At 43.9% G+C, this 19,197-nt stretch overlaps 1 protein-coding gene across 1 annotated transcript; it reads right to left on the bottom strand.

The window, feature by feature from the left end:
* Positions 1–338: 338 nt before the first annotated feature.
* Positions 339–18,603, bottom strand: LOC138370952 (trichohyalin-like). Its single transcript, XM_069335603.1, has 4 exons — positions 18,522–18,603; positions 14,979–15,318; positions 1,032–1,311; positions 339–950 (listed from the first exon to the last, which is right to left on the bottom strand). The coding sequence occupies exons 1-4, from the start codon at positions 18,601–18,603 to the stop codon at positions 339–341; spliced, it is 1,314 nt and encodes a 437-aa protein (XP_069191704.1).
* Positions 18,604–19,197: the final 594 nt, after the last annotated feature.

Below are 19,197 nucleotides of genomic sequence, written 5' to 3'. Positions count from 1 at the left end.
CTCCAGCACCAGTCCCGGCGTTCCCCCCCTTGGGGTTTCCTCACCGGTTCCCCTGAACTCTTGGACCGACTCACCTCACTGTGTTAACTACTCTTGGGAGAGTCTCCGCCCGTCCTCTCTCCTCTTGAACTCTTGACGTTTCCCCCGAACCTTGGGTAAGGCGAGTGCCTGGGCGGTCCCTCCTTTCCGAGATGTAGTGCTTCTTCCAGCAGGTCGGCTCTGTCTGCAGCATCCTTAAGTTCTCTAATACCTGCCTCGTTGATCCTGACCCTTAGCTCTGGATGGAGCATTGACATGAATCTTTCCATCACCATCAACTGCTTCAGCTCATCCATCGTCTAAACCTCTTCAGCCTTCAGCCACTGCAGGAACCTGCGCTCCATGTTCTGAGCAGTTTTAGCATATGACCTTCCGGAAGCTCTTGTGCACTCACGGAAGCATTTCCTGTAAACCTCCGGGGTTAGTCGATCCGATTGGAGCACAACTTTCTTGATCATGTCGTAAACGGCGCATTCCTCAAGGTCCAACATGTTATAAGCTTCCCTGGCCTCGCCTGTCAACCTACTCTGCACTAACGCAGCCCAATCCTCTTCCGGCCATTCCTTCAATGTCACTATCCTCTCAAAATGGTCGAAGAAAGCTTCGGCCTCAAGAGGGTCAAAGGTTGGTAGGTCGCGTTTCCGGACCTTGGGGTCATCCCGCCGAGCAGACACCGAGGGCAGCCTGCGCTCTGCCAGATGCATCTCAACCTCCTTCTTCACTTTTATTTCTTCCCGTCGCAGTTGTCTCTCTCCTTCCTCTCGTTGCAGTTGGGCTTCGCACTCCTCACGCTTCAGCTGAGCCTCGCGCTCCTCCTGCTTCAGCTGAGCTTCGCACTCCTCCTGCTTCAGCTGGGCTTCGCGCTCACGCTCCTCTTGCTTCAGATGAGCCTCGCGCTCCTCCCGCTTCAGCTGGGCTTCACGCTCCTCTCACTCCATCTGAGCTTCACACTCCTCAGGCTTCAGCTGAGCTTCAAGCTGCATTTTCATTACCTCCAGCATCATGCTTCTCTTGCTACCACCGCTGGATCCCCTACTGCTGCCTTCGTCGCTTTGGTTCCCGCCAACACTGGCAGGTACTTGGGGCGGTCCTTCCCTGGAAGCGTCCTCTTGGGTCATGATCTCAATCCGACGCTCTGCCACCCTGGAGGACCGCAATCTCAACCCAAAATTGTCCGCCACTAGCTGCAGCTGAGCCTTGGTGCACTCTTCCAACTCCTGCTCGTCCCTCGACTCAATAAACTTCTTTACTCTCTCATCCTCCATCTCTAGGCTATTGAGTAACCGTATACACGGAATACACTATCGAGCAGTGTAAACCGAGACCAATATCGACCTTAATATACTTGCCCTGCACTTGCAATCCTTTGTCCACTGTTGTTCGATGTATCCTGGCAAGGCCGCCACTGTTAGGGTTCACCCCCTTCCAACCTGTAGTTGGGGTCGTCCCACGGGTCTTAGCCCCTCAGTATCAGGCGTCACTGCTCGCCCTTGGGCTCCCCCAGTCAACTAAGGGCTGGCCTTATACACCCCAAGCGAGAGGGGAGGTTCAAGTCTACCTGTGACCCACCTGAACCTGTCCGTCCTGGCACTGGGACGTTTTCTCCTTCTTTATCTGGCCTGTTCTAAGGTCGGCAGCTGGGTGTTTATACTCGTGTCCCAGCAACACGTCAGTGGTCTTATTGGTAATCTTAATTAAGGATGCAATGTCATGTGCAGTACAAGGTGTCACTAATGGTCTCATAATTATATATATAGCCCTAGAGAATGGAGGCTCACTTAAACTCATCAGTTAGTTTAAAAGTTTACTGAAGAAAAAGCATATATACACATATAAAATGCATAAAGAAATTGGTTACTAGTGGAATCATCCGCTGGTGGCAACACTCTTCTTGACACGCCTCTGGCAACACAATCAGCTGGCTGGGTCCACACCTAGAGTTGCAGGCACACACATTGCGCCTCTGGCAGCATGATCAGCTGACAGCTCCAACACTCAAAACGTCCTGACTGTCCTCCCCCCCCCCCCCCCCCCGCCTCTAGCAATGCGATCAGCTCGGGGTTTCAGAGTTCGTTGCTGGCTCTTTGCACACCAGCTACCACCTCCAGGATCACTAACATTCCTGCCTTAATGCTCACACACACACCTAAATGAGCTCTTGGCTCCTAGCTTAATATTCTGTCACTTAGACAATAAAATGATGAGTAGAAATGTTCACAACATATAAAATACCCTAGCTCGCCTAGATCAAAAGGGGTAAAGGGAGGGACAATTATCTACCTTATATCATTCCAACCAAGAAGTCGACTCTTCCTCTGTTGAGGGATGCTGAGGTTCCTGATCCTGGCTTCTGGTCTCCTGATGAACAGTTCCCACACACAGGTACCTCCGTCGTCATCCTCTACTCTCACTGACACTGCCGACACCTCGCAGTCCAGCACAGCTTCCCCTCACCTCACTGCCAGTAGATTTGTGTGGGAACCGACCTGTGAGATTTATATTTATTTAATTTATATGAATTTATATTTACGTTAATTTATATACTTCGATAGCAATTTGTATGATAATGAGTGGACTGTATTTCTGCAATAATCTCATAATCTCACAAATCGATCCTTTACACATTAGGGGGGTTTATATTAATTTAATTTATATATATGCAGCCAATCAAACTACAGTATTAGACTACATACATTGAAGAGGTTCCTTATCTTATTGTACAGCAGGCCTTAGTCCACCAGGTATAACCAGGATGTAGACACCACATTTTCCCTCTTTGAGGTAGCTTCCATCACCCTGGTAACTGATGCACAAAGCCTTGCTTCCTCGTCTTGACCTGTCAAAAGGGCGCTAACTGTGAAACCAGGTTCCTAATATATGACAAGCTATATCAGAGAAAACAATGTACATGGAACGATGAAGACCTGGCTTAATTACCTTTAGTATGAGGCTATCTCGTGCTCTAACCGGACCACCCTATATCCAGACATTAATGGCCATAAATGAAAGATAAATGGGTTTCGGAAGAACACTTAACTTGAATTTGTTGACAGCATGTTGAAGATGGTACACCTTTGGTTTCCATAACACTACGTCCAAGTAAAATTAACAGGAGCCGTATTTGCTCCCGTGAGCCTCTGGTCTAATACAAACAATGGCTGCCCCTCCCTCACCACTGACACCTGGCTTACATTGTCCAGATGACAGAAAGTGATAGAAGGGTCACATTTACTCTACTTCAATATTGATAATTAAGTTAATTTATATGAGATGTTTTTATGATGGTAAAGTCCAAAGACTAATGTATTTAAGAATAATTCCCACCATAATAGGTGGTAAATTTATAATAGTATGTGGTAATGATATTCTGTTTTCTATAGACGGTAATTCCACTACAAGTTACGTTTTCTATGGGTTAACTTGTTTATACAACACAGCAACAATTATTATCTGTCTGTATGTAATATTAAATGGTGTCGGATTTTCCGACATAATTCCCCAGGGGCTGCTCACGGGTCGAAGTCCTAATTAGAACAGACGAACACCGATACTCCTCCTTCGAATTATTAGATTAATTTGATGTTAGTAGTTAGTAATCACACTTTTGTGCGTCTGTTCGTACAGGACGGATGTCCCGTACTAGAGTTGCAGGGGTTAGAAGTCTAATGCGATTTCATTTCCCTGTCAACTCTTGAAAGGCTAATATTCAAGCCTAATTACATATTATTTAACCCAGAAGACTGAATGTGATCAAGTACTACAGTCAAGTATGATTCAGGGACTGCAGTGAGATCAGTGACATTAGATATAACTTGAAGTTTGTTCAGGTAACTGGTCACTGATATATAAACACTGAGGCCCATGGAATACATCTTGATTAAATAATAAATGTATCAAATCAGTCATCAGATTTATTGGGGTTTAATTTAGTTAATTGATTCAGAAGATTGAATAGCTCATCATTGAAGTAATGTATGGTTCTGAGACTGCAGTGGGTTCAGTGACATTGGTCGCGGTGACTTGTAGCTGTTTAGGCTACTGTTCACTGATTTGCCACTGAGGCCTCATGAACTCATCTTCAGCTTCAAATGATGATACTAACATCAACCTCTGTTGGTATAGTCAGCTGTAATCTCCTTAGTATAATGCTACTGGAGAAATATAATCAGCTGACAAATTTAGATTTCTACTGGTATTGTTTATCTGCAGGCATAGGTCTCCTCAGGCTTGATACTGGGCCTGAGAGTAATTTACCTCCTGCAGAGTTTAACATGGTTATACCCTGATATTTAGTAGGGCTACCGATGAATCAATGACAATAGTCTGTCCCTACAAGGAGACCGAAGTCGGTGATGTGATCAGACTTAATATTATCTGCCAATTTTATTCCTCTATTTCTCAGGAATTTGGCTGTTGCTCTCAGACCTTGAACTAGTAGGTCTACTGGTATTTTGTCCACCACAATGGCTTGTACTCGACAGACGTACCTGCCTAAGCGTACTGATGGTTGTACCACCTGGTAGACTTGAGGTCCTGCATCTGTTACAAACCCTGAGATGTTGAATGACGTCTGGGCTACAGGCCTTAATTGTAATTCATCTGCCAACTTTTTAGTGATATATGTTCTCTGGGATCCTTGGTCAAACAACCCACGGGTATGGACCTTGGCCCTCTTATTCAGGATGGTAATTTGGGCAGTAGGCAAAGTCGTATTACCTTTAGACTTCGCCGATTGGACACTCTTTGTTTGTTGCACCTTGCAGTACTGTACTGTGGTGGGAATGCTATCTTCCACCTTGGGGTTTGGAGACGTTGTTTTGGTGTCTCTGCACAATGCTGCATGGTGCTGACCTTTGTTACACCTATTACAGGTGTGTAATTGGGTATCACAGTCCTTGATGTTATGTTTCCTGAGGCACCTCGTGCAATGTTGCAAATCTTTGAGTCGCTCAACACGGGCGTCACTATCAGGAAAATTAGGGCAGTGGTACATTGAATGTTTCTCATTGCAGAACAAACATGTTCCATAGCTTCCAGTACCCTTTGGTGTCACGTTCTTGGGTGACACAGTAACTATAGGCTTGGAGGGTCCCACTGCATATACGCCCACACTGCTACTGTTCCACTTTGGTGTTGAATTATATTGTCTAGATTGATTTGGAGTACCTTTGGTACTCTGTGGTTTACTATTATTGGTTTCTGAGGGTTTACTTGGTGGTTTTAATTTGTCATGTGTTCGTAATTGATGAACTACTGACTTTAAACCTTCAGATATTTCATTCATAGATAAGATGCTTTTATTGTAATGAGCACTCATTTGTCTCAATATGTCCCTAGGTATTTTCTCCTGGACAATTATTTTCAAGACCCACTCAGCCCCGTTTGTATCTGCTGTCAGGCTGAGGGCATTGATCAATGATTCTACCTCCAGCTTGAAGACTTAGAGTGAATCAGCTGAAGCCTCCGGTGGGGGTAAATGCAACAGCTCATGAACTAAATGTGATGTTCTTACTTCTGGATCAGCATAATTATCCTTGAGGAGTTTTACTGCCAGATCATAGCCGTCATTAGTTAATCTCAGATGGGATACTACTGTTTTAGCCTCACCTGATAATTGGCCTTGCAAATAAGAGAATTTACTACTCTTTGGTAAAGATTGTTTTGAGTCTACAAGGTCAACGAATTTGTTCCAAAATTCGTCCCAATCTTCCTCATCTTTTCCTGAGAAAGTGGGTAAATTAATTGGAGGGAGTCGAGCTTCTGCTTGACTCGTATTAGATGCAACTGTTGTTGTTGTTGCTGTTGCCTTGTTCTGGGCAATTAATTTGACATAAGGCTGTAACGTGGCCTGAGTGTGATCTTCATAATTCGCAAGATCAACCATAATGTCGTCTATTTCTGTTTCTGATAAATTGGTGTTGGCAAGTTCAGCCACATATGTTGCTATTTGGCATTTGATTTGCTCAAATTTACCTGCAGCTGCTTGATAATAGCTTTCCAGGTCAGCATAATCAACTTGAGATTGTTGTGACAAATCTTCACATTTCTTGATCTGTCTTGTTAAGTGGCCTTTAAGACCTGCAAGGGTTCTTTTCATTCTCCCTGCATTATCCATACTGGCTAGTTGGTGAAGCCTTGTGGGACTTGTACTTGGGCTGCTCATAATACGGAACAAGCTCTAATGGTAGCCTAGGGTAAAATGCACTCACTAGGCAATAATCCTACCTCTACTAGAGGTTAGCACTTAAAATTAATACACATTATATATATACAATCATACACACTAATGATTTGAGTGATAAACCAGTGTCATTGGAAGTACCTTTAGGTTAGCTCTTCTATATCACCCTAGGATGGAATTGACACTAATTAATCACTCAAAGGTGTAATGATCATAAGTAAATTATTATATATACACAACTCAACTCGAGTTGATAAAAATTACACCCAAAATAGGGTCTGGACCATTCATTAATGGTGCTAGGTTGTTCAATATAGTACAACTGACTATGGTAATAATGGGACTAGGATGAGCAATAATAGTTCAACTAGTCAATGGTAATTTCCTACCCTGTTGTGGGTTGGCAATTAGTAAATATTATACTGTGATCACTAGTGCAATATATATTAAATAATTCTCTATTTTGGAGAAATAATATACACAATTATTGATAATAGCCTCTTAATTAGCCTCTATGAAACTTCTAATATTATCTAGAAGTATTAAATATTATTACTGACCTCGCAAAATAAAGTCCACAAAATTCGTAGATAATCTCTCGCGAAATTTAACACCACGAAATCCGTGAACAATCTCGCGAAACCACAGCCACTACTTTTGCTGGCTTCAATATTAGCGCTGTCATTTCACAGAATAACACGCCACCAAATATCTGTGGGTGTGCATGAAACCGCTGACTAAGGCTGATCTGAACTGAGCGGGGTTCGTGAACTTCGCTTGAGGCAACGCCGTCGTCTATGACTGCTGGCTTTGTTTAAATCACACTGCACTAGTTATTTAATGAATCCACTGGTTAACTGGTTCATCTGGTACTAAGATGACCAAATGTGGGTTCAAAGGACCAAATATTCCGGTTCTGAAGGTCCAAATAATGTGGGAACCGACCTGTGAGATTTATATTTATTTAATTTATATGAATTTATATTTACGTTAATTTATATACTTCGATAGCAATTTGTATGATAATGAGTTGACTGTATTTCTGCAATAATCTCATAATCTCACAAATCGATCCTCTACACATTAGGGGGGGTTTATATTAATTTAATTTATATATATGCAGCCAATCAAACTACAGTATTAGACTACATACATTGAAGAGGTTCCTTATCTTATTGTACAGCAGGCCTTAGTCCACCAGGTATAACCAGGATGTAGACACCTCATTTTCCCTCTTTGAGGTAGCTTCCATCACCCTGGTAACTGATGCACAAAGCCTTGCTTCCTCGTTTTGACCTGTCAAAAGGGCGCTAACTGTGAAGCCAGGTTCCTAATATATGACAAGCTATATCAGAGAAAACACTGTACATGGAACAATGAAGACCTGGCTTAATTACCTTTAGTATGAGGCTATCTCGTGCTCTAACCGGACCACCCTATATCCAGACATTAATGGCCATAAATGAAAGATAAATGGGTTTCGGAAGAACACTTAACTTGAATTTGTTGACAGCGTGTTGAAGATGGTACACCTTTGGTTTCCATAACACTACGTCCAAGTAAAATTAACAGGAGCCGTATTTGCTCCCGTGAGCCTCTGGTCTAATACAAACAATGGCTGCCCCTCCCTCACCACTGATGCCTGGCTTACATTGTCCAGATGACAGAAAGTGATAGAAGGGTCACATTTACTCTACTTCAATATTGATAATTAAGTTAATTTATAGATGTTTTTATGATGGTAAAGTCCAAAGACTAATGTATTTAAGAATAATTCCCACCATAATAGGTGGTAAATTTACAATAGTATGTGGTAATGATATTCCGTTTTCTATAGATGGTAATTCCACTACAAGTTACGTTTTCTATGGGTTAACTTGTTTATACAACACAGCAGCAATTATTATCTGTCTGTATGTAATATTAAATGGTGTCGGATTTTCCGACAATTTGGCCCGGCCGTAGCTTTTTGCTTGATGTGGAATACTGGTCCTCTGGGCGTCCCAGATGTCACTAGCCCAACGTTCCCTCTGCTGCAGACTCTTGATAGAGCTCTTGGCTCTCTAATTCGGTCCATCCTTGCTTCTGGGCACTCCACTGAAGTTGGATGGCTTCTCAGATTGTCTGCAGAATCAAAGCAAAGCTTAAAATCTACTTTAAGCTTAAACTTAGCTGGCCATTTTACAGCCAGCTTAATCACTCTCCACGCTTTCCCACACATGAAAATATTACCTGAACATCAGAGAATACTTAGGCCATGGAGATATGACTCTTCTAAGCTGGGAAGGAAGAAATATAGGGGGTGGGACAAAATCACACTACTAACATTAAATAAATCTAATAATTCGAATCTTGCGGCCCCAGCATGGAGCCTGTACCTTGTCAAGCACAAGACGAAGCTGGAAAAAGTCCAAAGGTAATCCGCTAGACTAGTCCCAGAACTAAGAGGCATGAGTTACGAGGAAAGGCTGCGGGAAATGCACCTTACGACACTGGAAAACAGAAGAGTAAGGGGAGACATGATCACAACCTACAAAATCCTCACAGGAATCGACCGGGTAAACAAGGATAAAATATGCAACACTGGTGGGACGCGAACAAGGGGACACAGGTGGAAACTGAGTACGCACATGAGCCACAGAGACATTAGAAGGAACTTTTTCAGTGTCAGGTTAGTTAACGGATGGAATGCATTAGGCAGTGATGTGGTGGAGGCTGACTCCATACACAGTTTCAAATGTAGATATGATAGAGCCCAGTAGGCTCAGGAATCTGTACACCAGTTTATTGACAATTGAGAGGCGGGACCAAAGAGCCAAAGCTCAACCCCCCGCAAGCACAATTAGGTGAGTACACACCCTCCCCCCCCCCTCTCTCTCTCTCTCTCTCTCTCTCTCTCTCTCTCTCTCTCTTTCTCTCTCTCTCTCTCTCTCTCTCTCTCTCTCTCTCGCTCGCTCGCTCGCTCTCTCTCTCTCTCTCTCTCTCTCTCTCTCTCTCTCTCTCTCTCTCTCTCTCTCTCTCTCTCTCTCTCTCTCTCTCTCTCTCTCTCTCTCTCGCTCGCTCTCTCTCTCTCTCTCTCTCCCTCTGCTCCCTCTCTCCTCTCTCCCTGTCCTCCCTCTCTCTCTCTCTCTCGCTCTCTCTCTCTCTCTCTCCCTCTGCTCCCTCTCTCCTCTCTCCCTGTCCTCCCTCTCTCTCTCCTTCTCCTCCCTCTCTCTCTCCCTCTCCTTCCTCTCTCTCCCTCTCCTTCCTCTCTCTCTCTCTTTCCTCTCTTACCCTCTCCTTCCTCTCTCCCCCTCTCCTTCCTTCCCCCCCTCTCAGCCCACACGCTCACACAAGCTCACACACAAACACACACACACTGATTTTGCTGGATTCAGTGAAGAGAGCATTGATATAACCAGTCTATACAACAAGTTGGTAAAATTAGATACTATAGTGACCTCTCGTGTAGAAATAATTAGTAAATTGAAAGAAAGTAATGACCATTTAAATAGCAAAGTTTTATGTCTTGAGGGTTTAGTGACAGACTTGTGCAAGGATAAGAATCAATTGGAAACAAATTGCAAAGCCATGGAAGAAGAAAATAAACTCTTAAAAATAGCTTTGGAAGAAGTTAAGGTAAATTTAAACATAAATGACTACAATAGGCTAGGTAAGGAAATTCAACAGGAGAAACAGCTTTTGTCAGCACAGATGAAGGAAGTTACACAGGGAATAGAACAGTGCAAGAAAGATATGTAACTCACCTATGCACAAGTGGCCAAGGAGTAGGAAAAAATTGAAGAAGCAGTAAAGGAAGTCAAACACTGCAAACTCACTAACAAGTCAATCAAACAAGCCCACATCGAAAGAATAACGTCAGCGACCTATGCGAGGCTGAATAACATCAGATCTGCTTTCAGAAACCTGTGTAAGGAATCCTTCAGAACCTTGTATACCACATATGCAAGGCCAATCCTGGAGTATGCAGCCCCAGCATGGAGTACGTACCTAGTCAAGCACAAGACGAAGCTGGAAAAAGTTCAGAGGTATGCCACTAGGTTAGTCCCAGAACTAAGAGGCATGAGTTATGAGGACAGACTACGTGAACTGCACCTCACGTCGCTGGAAGACAGAAGAGCTAGGGGAGATATGATCACCATATACAAAATTCTCAGGGGAATTGACAGGGTGGACAAGGATGGATTATTTAACACGTGTGGCACAAGGGGACACTGGTGGAAGCTGAGTACCCAAATGACCACGAAGACATTAGAAAGAACTTTTTCAGTGTCAGAGTAGTTAGTAAATGGAATGCACTACGAAATGATGTGGTGGAGGCTGACTCCATACACAGTTTCCAATGTAGATATGACAGAGCCCAGTAGGCTCAGGAATCTGTACATCAATTGATTGACGGTTGAGAGGCGGGAACAAAGAGCCAGAGCTCAATCCCCCGCAAACACAACTAGGTGAGTACTGCAGCAGCCAAGACAAAACAAACACTAGCCTGGAAGTGAGAAAAGAATTGGCATGAGTACAAGATGGGTACTCAACACCCGATGGCAAGAGCTTATTACCAGTCAAAGTCTCCATGAAAGTACGAACATTCCTGCCCTAAATGTATACTGGAAAAATTTATCAGTTTTTACAAATTGATAGACTAACTAATCATGAGCAACACATTGATTTTCTCCTACACACTCTCAGACGACCACGATACACTTATGACCTCTTCTCAACCATTCATGATCCTCCTCCTAACTCTGTATTTCGATAAACTTCAGCTCTGAACACCCAGCATCCACCATTATTAAATATTCAGCTCAGCTGAATGAGTCTATATTCTCTGGGAGATCATTTACGTATATCAGAAACAGGATAGGTCCAAGTACAGAGCCCTGTGGGACTCCACAGGGCATAGTAGTCTGGATCCGTTCCTGGTAGCCACATAAGCTGCTCTCGCTATTATATTGATGGTGGCCAAGTTGTTTCTATCATATTCCTGTCTGGTTCTTCTGTCATTCGGTGGGGGGTTATATATGACTTCTACTATAATTTTCTGTCCTCCAGTTGCTATTGTGCCTGATATGTAGTGTGACGGGAAAGTGTTGGAGTATAGATGTTCGACAGTCATCCAATGGCAGGTGTCAATGCCTGGTCACACTTACAAAAAAAAGATAGACTGCTTGCCTGTTGTCTGTGGTAAGTTAGAGGGAGGAACACGTAAAACACAAAGTATGAACAATGAAACTTTAATATATTTACTTTAAACATAAATGAAAATAAAGACAAATCTCGAGTAATTGACTGGTGCAATAAAATGACAAAGATAAATGCAAAAACACAATAGATTAAATATTATAATGGAGAAATGGTGCTGAGAATATCGGCTTTAGCTGAGACCTCCCTTAGTATACGGAAGCCAGAGAGCTTAGTATGCCAGAGAGAGATGTCAACTCTAAGAGCACAAAGAATATTCTGAAGTTGATAGCTGGTCAGGCTTAGACGTCGACTCAGGTAGATGGCGCTGAGGTGCAGTGTGCAGGTGCCCGGTCGGCGAGTCACCAATCAGGAGCAGGCAGGCTGGGATGGGTAGTTTGCTGGTTGACGACGAGCCGGCACGGAGGGTGTGTGGAGTAAGAGGGATCTTGGGAACGTTTTGCCTCCTGGTCAAAACGTTTTGTGCTACCGGTGACATATCTTGAATGAAGCATCTGATACTTGTTAACTTGACGTAACTTTAAGTAGGGAAGAGCAGGCTCAATCTCTCTTGAAAGAGATTATTGTCACAAATCTCCCCCGAAGCCTGCGGTTCCAGGTGAAGTTACGTCTTCAGGAGGTAGAGTGGTAGGTGGAGCAGCCTCTACCTCATAGACTCTGGAGAGGGCGTCTGCTATGATGTTGTCAGAACTCTTGATGTAGAAGATCTCCAGGTTGAAATTCTTCAGATATCAAGCCCATCGTAGAAGCCGTCGATTGTTGAATTAGGCTTGCTGCAGGAAGTAAGGGGATTGTGGTCCGAGTAGATGGTGGTAGACCGAGCACTTTTCAGGTATGGTTCGAAGTGCTGCAAGGTCAGGACGATGAGTAGCTCCCTTTCGATCGTGCTGTAGTTCCTTGTAGCTGTAGTAGCTAACAGGTAGAATCTCCTCGCCTCGTTGTTGCATCAGGTCACCCCCGATGCCGGTACCACTGGCGTCGACATGGAGGATGAAAGGCTTCGTGATATCTTGATACTGCTTCAGGAGGTTGACGTGGCACAACTGGGTCTTCCGCCGCCTATCTGGAGTCTCAAGAACGTAGTTGTTGTTGTTTCTGCACTCCTTAATGCGGTAAGGTCCTGAAAACTTGTTTTGCAATGGAGAACCTGGGATAGGAAAATATGCCAACACGAAGGCTCCTGGTTTAAATTTCCTTAATTTGCTGCTTTGGTCAAAATGAGTCTTCTTCCTCTCCTGTGCTTTCAATAGATTGTCATTAACAAATTTACGTACTCTCTCTAGAATGTGTTTTAAGTTTTGAAGAAACTTGGTCACATTCTGAGGGTCACTGAAGGTGGCATGACGTCGAGAGTCCTTGAAAGCTTTGAGAGGAGTACGGCACTTACGTCCGTAGAGCATCTCATAAGGAGATACTCCTAGAGACTCATTGGGGAGACTTCTGAAAATGCACATAATGAGATCAAGTTGTTTATCCCAGTCCTTCAAGGTGTCATTGCAGAATTTCTTTAGGAGTGCTTTAATAGTTTGATGACTACGTTCAAGAGAACCCTGTGAAGCAGGATGATAGGGGCTGGACAGTACCTGTGTGTTGTTGAACTCCTCCAGTGTCTTCTTGAAGAGATCACTGGTGAAGTTGGTGCCACAGTCGCTTTGAACCTCTCTTGGAAATCCATACTGGGTGAAGATCTTCAATAGGTGTTTCACCACAGTAGTAGCCGTAATGTTCTTTACTGGAACTGCTATGGTGAATCTGGTGGTAGGACACATGATAGTTAGTATATAGGCGTGCAGGTACCTGGATGGGTTTTAGTGGAGCCTGGGGAATAGAGATGTTAGGTTTACCTGCCATCTGACATGTACGACACTGTTGTACGTACTTTTTAACGTCTTTAACCATACCTGGCCAGTAGTAGTCTTGTCTGATTCTGTGGTAGGTTTTGTTGAAACCATAGTGAGAAAGAGCTCCGTGGGCCAGGTGTAGAATATCGGGCCGTATGCTGGTGGGAATCACTAGTTGTTCGACATTGGCCCAATTGTCATCCTCCTTCAGCTTGCTGGGTCTGTATCTGCGGTAGAGCAACTCATTCTCTAGGAAGAACCCAGGGATACTGTCAGGTTGAGTTTCAGCCTGGAAGAATAATGGTGTTAATGATTGATCTTCCCTCTGTAACTTACGGAACTCCAACTTGGTAAGATTTGGAGGTAGATTCTGAGGGTCTTGAGGGACAGCGGTAGCAGTAGAATCAGCTGGTTGCGGTCGTGCAGCTTGTGCACGGGTGGTCACCAAAACCGGAGGAGAAACTTTAACACTTTCTTGAACCTCTGCTGGAACATATTCAAAGATGGGATTATCCATTACAGAAGTACACACCTGGGGTTTGTCCGTGATGATCAGGTTGGACGGTTGCAGATCTTCTGCCAAGTCGTTGCCCAGGAGAAGTTGCACTCCAGGCATGGGAAAAGGCTTTTCCCTGATGGCGACTTGGACTTCACCGGTCACGAAGGGACAATCCAGGTGGACTCTGGCGAGTGGATATGGAGTGGTAGCAGTGAGGTCAGTGATAAGGACGGTTTCCCCAGTGTAGGTGACGTTAGACACAGCCGATTTCATTATGATGGACTGAAGAGCCGCTCTGTCCCTCAAGATCTTCAATTTGAAACGTTCCTCCGAATCTGTAACGTTGGTACAGACAGTTCCAGGATACAGGTGTTTAATGAAGAGAGAAAGATCATTAACATGAACACCAACATTCATCACAGGCTTACCGGACTTAGGAGGAGTCTGTTTGAGTTTAGTAGATTCATTGCTCTTGTATAGAGCCTTCACACATCTATCTATGGTATATCCATAGAGTTTGCAATACTTACAATACAATTGTGAGCTCGCTTCCTCTGTACTCACTTTATCGTATCTGTACCAAGACTTCTTACTGGGAGGTGGTGATAGTGTCAGCCGGTGGATGAGGCTGTAAGTGTCAGCCGACGTTGCACATTTGATGTAGTCGGTTTCTTCTTTATCTGCTAGATATAATCGGACGGAAGGGGGAACACGTCTCAAGAATTCCTCAACTAGCATGAGGTTGACGAGTTCTGCAAATGTAGAGACATGTGCTGCTTCCAGCCATTTCATGAAATATCTTTTCTTGGTATTGGCAAATTTTAGAAAGGTGGTGGTACTTGCCTTTAGATGGTCACGGAATTTTCGTCTGTAGCTTTCGGTGGAGAGAAGGTAGGCGTCCAACACTGCTTGCTTCAGGGTCTGGTAGTCATTCTCAGATGCTAAGGTACTGAGAGTAACTGCAGCTCTACCTGTAAGATGCACTCTGAGAAGGATAGACCATTGATCAGCAGGCCAACTAAGTTGATTAGCTAGGGTCTCAAAGGTGGTAAAAAAGACATCAATCTCTGTCTCAACGAACGGTGGCATTAACTTACTTGCATGGGAGACATTGAAACTTACTGGAAGACTGGCGGTAGCTTGCTGGCGTTGAGTGAGGTGTGTAGTCTCCAACGTGAGTTCTCGTTGACGACATTCTATAGCCATATCCGCTTGCTTTTTATTATGCTCGCGTTGCATCTCCAGGTGACGATGTTTTGCTTCAAGCTGTACTCGCTCACGCTCTCTGAGTAGTACAGTCTCACGTTCTTGTTTTTCTTTTCTGATTGCAGCTTCTCGTTCTTTTAGGGCAGCTTCTCTTTCTTGCTCTTCTTTCCTTATTGCAGCTTCTCTCTCCCTCAGTTGTAGAGCTTCTTTTGCCAGGACAGCCTCTCTTTCTTGTTCATCTTTCTTGAGGGCAGCCTCTCGTTCTCTCATGTGGATAACTTCTTGCTGTTGCTCCCTTTCGAGCTTGGCGAGTTCAAGTTTGAGTTTCATAGTTGCCAAGTCATGTTTATCTGCAATAGAATAAGTTTCGTGAGTTTCAGAGTCAATCTTCCCTCCATCTAAGAGGTGATCCATGATGAAGTTATGTATTTCATTTTTGTTGGCTCCATGGGGAACATCTAGTTGATACTCGTGTGCAAGAGTTTGTAATTCAGTCCTCTTGGCACGACATAAGGTCCCTATTTCACCTGCTGGATCGTTACGGAAAGCTTGGAGACGAAACATGGTGAAATATAGCAAATAAATGTACAACGAATATAGTTGTGATATGGTAAATGTCAGAAACAGGATAACGTGGCAACTGGTAACTATCCTGTGGAATTTTAATCTTTAACAATTAAAGTTAATTATAGGATGGTAAATGATTAGTCAATCAAAGTCGCAGGAAATCTTGTACCCAGTACTCAATGTAAGAGAATAAGGGCAAGAAAATCCTACTAAATAAATGAAACTGAGGTTCTAAAACAAATGAAACATTTAATTGCTCCAAAAGTGAATTAGGTAGTCTAAGAATGTAGGCATACCTTGCCGAGTCTCTATAGGTCATAAGCAAGGGTTTCCCACTAAATGAATATGATACTTACAGAAGTAGCGAACTTTGTGCTCTGTAAAAAGAAAGCTAATTCCCTACCTAAGTAAATATCATCATCTCTGACCGACGTGTAGGGGTGCGAGTGTCAACTGGTGACGAGAAGTGCTGCTGAGGTCCCAACTCAGCAACGTACTCCGTGCTAGAGGAACTATGACCCTCTTATCCTCCTTCGGTCGGATTGCAGAAGATAGGGTGCTTTGACCCGAAGACAAACCAAAGTACCAGGGTACCACAATGATGATCTGCCGATAATATGAGAAATATCCTAGGGACAAAAGGTGGTAAACACGAGTAATAACACGGAGAGGGAGATGACCAATTAAGAGAATGACTGAGGCCTACAGTCACCACGTAATCCAAAGTTATCCCACACTCACCATATGCTACTCTCGGAATGCACAATACACACAGCACCATATAAATATAAAAATTAATGATAATATTGAAAAGCAACTTTAGCAAAGCAAAGTACGCTTACCACAAATTGACATTCTGGTGGTAGTACCTGAGTGAAGCTCCGTGGACAGGCCCCCATTATATGTGACGGGAAAGTGTTGGAGTATAGATGTTCAGCAGTCCTCCAATGGCAGGTGTCAATGCCTGGTCACACTTACAAAAAAAAGATAGACTGCTTGCCTGTTGTCTGTGGTAAGTTAGAGGGAGGAACACGTAAAACACAAAGTAAGAACAATGAAACTTTAATATATTTACTTTAAACATAAATGAAAATAAAGACAAATCTCGGGTAAATGACTGGTGCAATAAAATGACAAAGATAAATGCAAAAACACAATAGATTAAATATTATAATGGAGAAATGTTGCTGAGAATATCGGCTTTAGCTGAGACCTCCCTTAGTATATGAAAGCCAGAGAGCTTAGTATGCCAGAGAGAGATGTCAACTCTAAGAGCATAAAGAATATTCTGAAGGTGATAGCTGGTCAGGCTCAGACGACGACTCAGGTAGATGGCGCTGAGGTGCAGTGTGCAGGTGCGCGGTCGACGAGTCACCAATCAGGAGCAGGCAGGCTGGGATGGGTAGTTTGCTGGTTGACGACGAGCTGGCATGGAGGGTGTGTGGAGTAGGGGGGATCTTGGGTACGTTTTGCCTCCTGATCAAAACGTTTTGTGCTACCGGTGACATATCTTGAATGTAGCATCTTATACTTGTTCCGAATCCGAAAATACAGGAGAAGATGCCCGTAGGGGCGAGCCTTGAAGTGGGGACAGAAGAAGACAAGGGGGGGGGGGTGAGAGGAAAAAGATTTGTAGGATAAAAAGTGCAAGGGCTAAACCCAGCTGCGTGTCGTTTGGTTACGGCATTCGACGCAGGGACTCAGTCGGGTTTTTCAGTGACAACAGCAGTTACATCACAAAACCCACACCATCGCAGTGATTGGCTCAAGAGCGTCAGGGCTGAACTTTTACGGATGGTTTGTGTTGGTTGTTGAGAGCTGAATATTTAATAATGGTGGATGCTGGGTGTTCAGAGCTGAAGTTTATCGAAATACAGAGTTAGGAGGAGGATCATGAATGGTTGAGAAGAGGTCATGAGTGTATCGTGGTCGTCTGAGAGTGTGTAGGAGAAAATCAATGTGTTGCTCATGATTAGTGAGTAGTCTATCAATTTGTCTGTCTGATAAATTTTTCCAGTATACATTTAGGGCAGGAATGTTCGTACTTTCATGGAGACTTTGACTGGTAATAAGCTCTTGCCATCGGGTGTTGAGTACCCATCTTGTACTCATGCCAATTCTTTTCTCACTTCCAGGCTAGTGTTTGTTTTGTCTTGGCTGCTGCAGTACTCACCTAGTTGTACTCACCTAGTTGTGTTTGCGGGTGATTGAGCTCTGGCTCTTTGTTCCCGCCTCTCAACCGTCAATCAATTGATGTACAGATTCCTGAGCCTACTGGGCTCTGTCATATCTACATTGGAAACTGTGTATGGAGTCAGCTTCCACCACATCATTTCGTAGTGCATTCCATTTACTAACTACTCTGACACTGAAAAAGTTCTTTCTAATGTCTTCTTGGTCATTTGGGTACTCAGCTTCCACCAGTGTCCCCTTGTGCCACACGTGTTAAATAATCCATCCTTGTCCACCCTGTCAATTCCCCTGAGAATTTTGTATATGGTGATCATGTCTCCCCTAGCTCTTCTGTCTTCCAGCGACGTGAGGTGCAGTTCACGTAGTCTATCCTCATAAATCATGCCTCTTAGTTCTGGGACTAACCTAGTGGCATACCTCTGAACTTTTTCCAGCTTCGTCTTGTGCTTGACTAGGTACGTACTCCATGCTGGGGCTGCATACTCCAGGATTGGCCTTGCATATGTGGTATACAAGGTTCTGAAGGATTCCTTACACAGGTTTCTGAAAGCAGATCTGATGTTATTCAGCCTCGCATTGGTCGCTGACGTTATTCTTTCGATGTGGGCTTGTTTGATTGCCTTATTAGTGAGTTTGCAGTGTTTGACTTCCTTTACTGCTTCTTCAATTTTTCCCTATTCCTTGGCCACTTGTGCATAGGTGAGTTGCATATCTTTCTTGCACTGTTCTATTCCCTGTGTAACTTCCTCCATCTGTGCTGACAAAAGCTGTTTCTCCTGTTGAATTTCCTTACCTAGCCTATTGTAGTCATTTATGTTTGAATTTACCTTGACTTCTTCCAAAGCTATTTTTAAGAGTTTATTTTCTTCTTCCATGGCTTTGCAATTTGTTTCCAATTGATTCTTATCCTTGCACAAGTCTTTCACTAAACCCTCATGACATAAAACTTTGCTATTTAAATGGTCATTACTTTCTTTCAATTTACTAATTATTTCTACACGAGAGGTCAATATAGTATCTAATTTTACCAACTTCTTGTATAGACTGGATATATCAATGCTTTCTTCACTGAATCCAGCAAAATCAGTGTGTGTGTTTGTGTGTGAGCTTGTGTGAGCGTGTGGGCAGAGAGGGGGGGGGGGAAGGAAGGAGAGGGGGAGAGAGGAAGGAGAGGGAGAGAGAGGAAGGAGAGAGAGAGAGAGAGGGAGGAGAAGGAGAGAGAGAGGGAGGAGAGGGAGAGAGGAGAGGGAGAGAGGAGAGAGGGAGGAGAGGGAGAGAGGCAGGAGAGAGAGAGAGGGTGGAGAGAGAAAGAGAGAGAGAGAGAGAGAGAGAGAGAGAGAGAGAGAGAGAGAGAGAGAGAGAGAGAGAGAGAGAGAGAGAGAGAGAGAGAGAGAGAGAGAGAGAGAGAGAGAGAGAGAGAGAGAGAGAGAGAGAGAGAGAGAGAGAGAGAGAGAGAGAGAGAGGGGGGG

The sequence above is a fragment of the Procambarus clarkii genome, chromosome 4, assembly GCF_040958095.1.
Source record: "Procambarus clarkii isolate CNS0578487 chromosome 4, FALCON_Pclarkii_2.0, whole genome shotgun sequence".
Lineage (NCBI taxonomy): Eukaryota > Metazoa > Arthropoda > Malacostraca > Decapoda > Cambaridae > Procambarus > Procambarus clarkii.
The sequence above is the reverse complement of the archived record's forward strand: the minus strand, read 5'-3'. Positions and strand labels throughout refer to the sequence as shown.